The sequence below is a fragment of the Gavialis gangeticus genome, unplaced genomic scaffold, assembly GCF_001723915.1.
Source record: "Gavialis gangeticus isolate Ggan-Ray unplaced genomic scaffold, GavGan_comp1, whole genome shotgun sequence".
NCBI classification, from domain to species: Eukaryota; Metazoa; Chordata; order Crocodylia; family Gavialidae; genus Gavialis; species Gavialis gangeticus.
Window position 1 is genome coordinate 9,939,528 of NW_017729019.1, and position 3,406 is coordinate 9,942,933.

At 50.6% G+C, this 3,406-nt stretch overlaps 1 protein-coding gene across 2 annotated transcripts in view; it reads right to left on the reverse strand.

The window, feature by feature from the left end:
- PLXNA2 (plexin A2) overlaps window positions 1–3,406 on the reverse strand; it is a 361,775-nt gene that overhangs the window by 25,357 nt on the left and 333,012 nt on the right. For both annotated transcript variants that reach the window (XM_019514044.1, XM_019514043.1), the window contains one exon: window positions 970–1,036. In XM_019514044.1, coding sequence (XP_019369589.1) covers window positions 970–1,036 — 67 coding nt within the window. The remainder of the gene's footprint in view (window positions 1–969; window positions 1,037–3,406) is intronic.

Consider the following 3,406-nt stretch of genomic DNA (forward strand, 5'->3'; position numbering starts at 1 on the left):
AACCCCCCCCCCCCCCCCCCCCCATGCTTGGAGTGGTTGTTGTCTTTGGCTTAGTAAGTGCTCCCTGCCTCTGCACTGCTGGAAAGCAGGAATCTGACAGTCCGGGTCTCCTCGGTCATTTCCAAGCAGCTAGTTTCACAGAGCTTCCAAAAACAAGCATGGCTTTAACCAAATATTTATTGTAACTGGGGTGGGAAGAGGAAGTGATAATTGCCTGTAAGTACCAAACAGCTGCAAGCACCCAGGGGGAGACGGACTGATTGGGCTGCTCCAGAGGGTCCAGGGAGGTGAAATGGGGTGAAACCAAGTGAAGGGAAGTGAGACTGAAGAGCAGGAAACCTTCCCAGGCAGGGAGGTCCATTAGCCTGTGAGTAGGGCCCAGGGGAGGTGGTAGGAGCGCTGTTACTTGAGGTATTCTGGGCTATGCTGAGCAGAGTGGCAGAGAGCGTAGTGCTATGCAGCACTGTCCTGGTGGGGCCAGCATACTCCAAGCAAGTCTTTTGGAGGGAAGAAAGTCTCCTATGTGCCCTACATAAGGAGCCCACAAGAGTGTTCACTGCTTTCATCCAGCTGGGTGGAGACTAGGATAACATGCATCAGGTGTGTATTTTTGTGCACACTGTATTACCAGTGCTCAGGACTGACCAAGGGCAAGCATGGTGGCTGTCAGCTTAAATGTGGCTGGTTTAACTACAGCTCCACACCTACGTGGTTCAGATTCAACCACTATGATCCTAGTTGCAGGGCTAGAAAATACGAGGGTTGCAAGGGACCTCAGCCGGTCATGTCTAGTTCAACCCCTGCTCAAAGCAGGACCGGCCCCAGCTATCTTATTCCAGCCAGGGAAACTGAGTCACCCTTTTTGTTTTTTTGCATCTTGCCAGATGTTTTAGAAGCCAAGCTCCCCACCAGGGTCCATGGAGGCAGCAAAGACTATGAATGATGGAGGATGCTCTGTCTACCCCTTACCTTTAAAAACTTGTGGAGAAGGAAGGCAAACCAGTTGGTCAACATCTTCTCAGCTACGGACTCTGTCCTGGAAAGAGAAAGAAGGGTACTTTATCCTGTGCATGTAAAAATACAAGCCCAGGCAGGTCCCTATCATTGCACTAGTGCAGGGGGCTGGGAAGAGAAACTACCCATGGGCAGGAGAGGAACAGCTTGCTCTCCCATCCACAAAGGAAGTAAAGAGGTAATGGGACTGCATTATTTAGCCATGACAATAGCAGCATTTCTGCCCCTTCCTTGGTGTCTGGTGGCATGACCCGCTCTCAGGCCCAACTTCTGCATGTGCTAGGATGATTTGGAGCATGAGTCCACCACAGTGCTGAGGTTGTGTGATTGGGGACTCTGGCCTCAGCACCCCTAGGATTGACCCCCACCCACACTTCATGTGCAGATTGCTCAGGAACAGTGAGGAACAAAGCCCAGCTGACAGCCCATCACAAGCCCCTCTGACAGGGATGCCTGGTGGCACTTTAGCTCCTTGCACGTGGTGCAAATTATACCCTGTGGCTCTGAAAATCACTGGAATTTGCTATGGTTGCTGGCAATCGGGGACAGCAGAGTGACAATGGCTGGGAAATTGCAGCTTTCTCCCCGGCCCCACCCAGCATTCTCTCCCCACATTGTGCCTGAGATTATCTCTAATTTAAATACAATGGCTCCTAATGATAGTTTTTAATGCTGCCTCTGCAGGATTGCTGGTGTCTCTTTAAAGTGATACTGTCCCTCTTTTTCCTAGGATGGTGGGATGGTGTCTTGACCGCTGGTGGCAGGGCGAGGAGCCCTCTGGTCACCACCCAGTTCTGGAGGTGCTCAGCAATGGCTGTCAGGCAGGCTCCCGAGAGCAGTGGCTGCTTGTGTGTCTGTAGATCAGTGGACCAGCACATTTTCCTTTGTTACCAACCAGCTGTGCTAGCTGAGCACATGCTGCATGCCAGGCTGCTCCTTGATAGTGCAGCTCTCTCTGCACTAGGGCTCTCCTGATCCTGGCATGCCTCTCGGGCTGGGTTTCATACTCCACCCAGCAAATCCTGGCTTCCCAGCCTATGCTGCACTGGGATAGCTGGCCAGGCCTAGCAGTGGGAGGCCAGTCCTTGGTACAGACCATTTTCAGCCTGTTGTTACTGCCTGCCATGCTGGGAGCACTGGGGCAAACCCAACTCCAGGCATCTTCTGATTGTTTAAAGCACCATGTCATCAAGCTGCTTAGGAAAGGGTCTGCTCAGGGTGGGGGGATAGCTGGCTGGCAGTCACCTGTGCCTGGACTTGTGCTCATGCCCTCACTCCATCTGTCCTGCCTAGGTGTGAACACTTACTGTGCATTGTAGCAAGCCCACACAGTCTGTTGCAATACAATGGATAACATATTACAGCAGCAGTGATGTTATAGGGGTTGCATGTACAGCTAAGCAGGTTCGAGGGTAAATAACAGTTGTAAATTCACCAGTGCTTCAGCAAGCAAAAAAAAAAGAAAAAAACAATAGTGAGTTGAATTTGCTGGGCTACCTAGAGTTGTGTTATCCACCATTTCTCAGCACCTGGACATCAGCCCAGTATTTGCAAAAGTGTCAGCAAATCCCAGAAGAACGTAAGCCTGTATTGATTAGCTGTCTAGCAATACAAACTGGAAGTTGTCACATTCACTATTCTGCTGCTTGTACTATTTCAGTCACCCAATTAGGGTAGAGCAGTAAGAGCATGTGGCTAAGGTGATGCATCACAACAGATGGAGAGCCACTAGGAGTCTGAGAGTTGGTTGTCTAGACTCCTTGTGAATATTAACGTAATGGAAGAAATCAAGAACAAATGTGAAGAGCTTGCTAACTAGTATTTGAACAAATGGTGCAACCGGCTCTTCTTACTCCTCGTTGTGCTGCAACAACCTTAACATATTAGCCTTGCCTGAAATACAGTTGTGTAGGCCTCTGTTTCTTTCTACTGTCTACCCCTGCCAGGGGTTAGCCCTGCAAGCAAACCCATGCTTGAACCCTGGCAAACACCTCTGGCTAACATGTTACACTTATAAATACTAAAAGTTGAGGGGCAATGGGGACAAAGAGCATCTCCCACTGATTGTGCCCAGCACAGCCTAGCATCCTGCTGTCTCCACTGGCACATTCACAGTGAAGCTGTTGCTGCAGATGGCATTAACAGTTAAAGGTGGCAATCCAAGTCCTTCCTTAGCCAAAGTAAAGAGACAGTGTCCATCCTTCATCATCCTGCTGCAGACAGCATAGCTCCTTGTGAGCAATGGCCAGGAGTGCATCTTTGCCCTGCTCTCCTGTACCATGGCTAGTCTCTGAAATGGGATCTGCACTAGAGGTTTGCCCAGCCAGCCCTCCAGCTCCACCTGCCGCGCTCTGGAGTGATCTCCCCGTGACACAAGAAGGGGCCCCTGAGC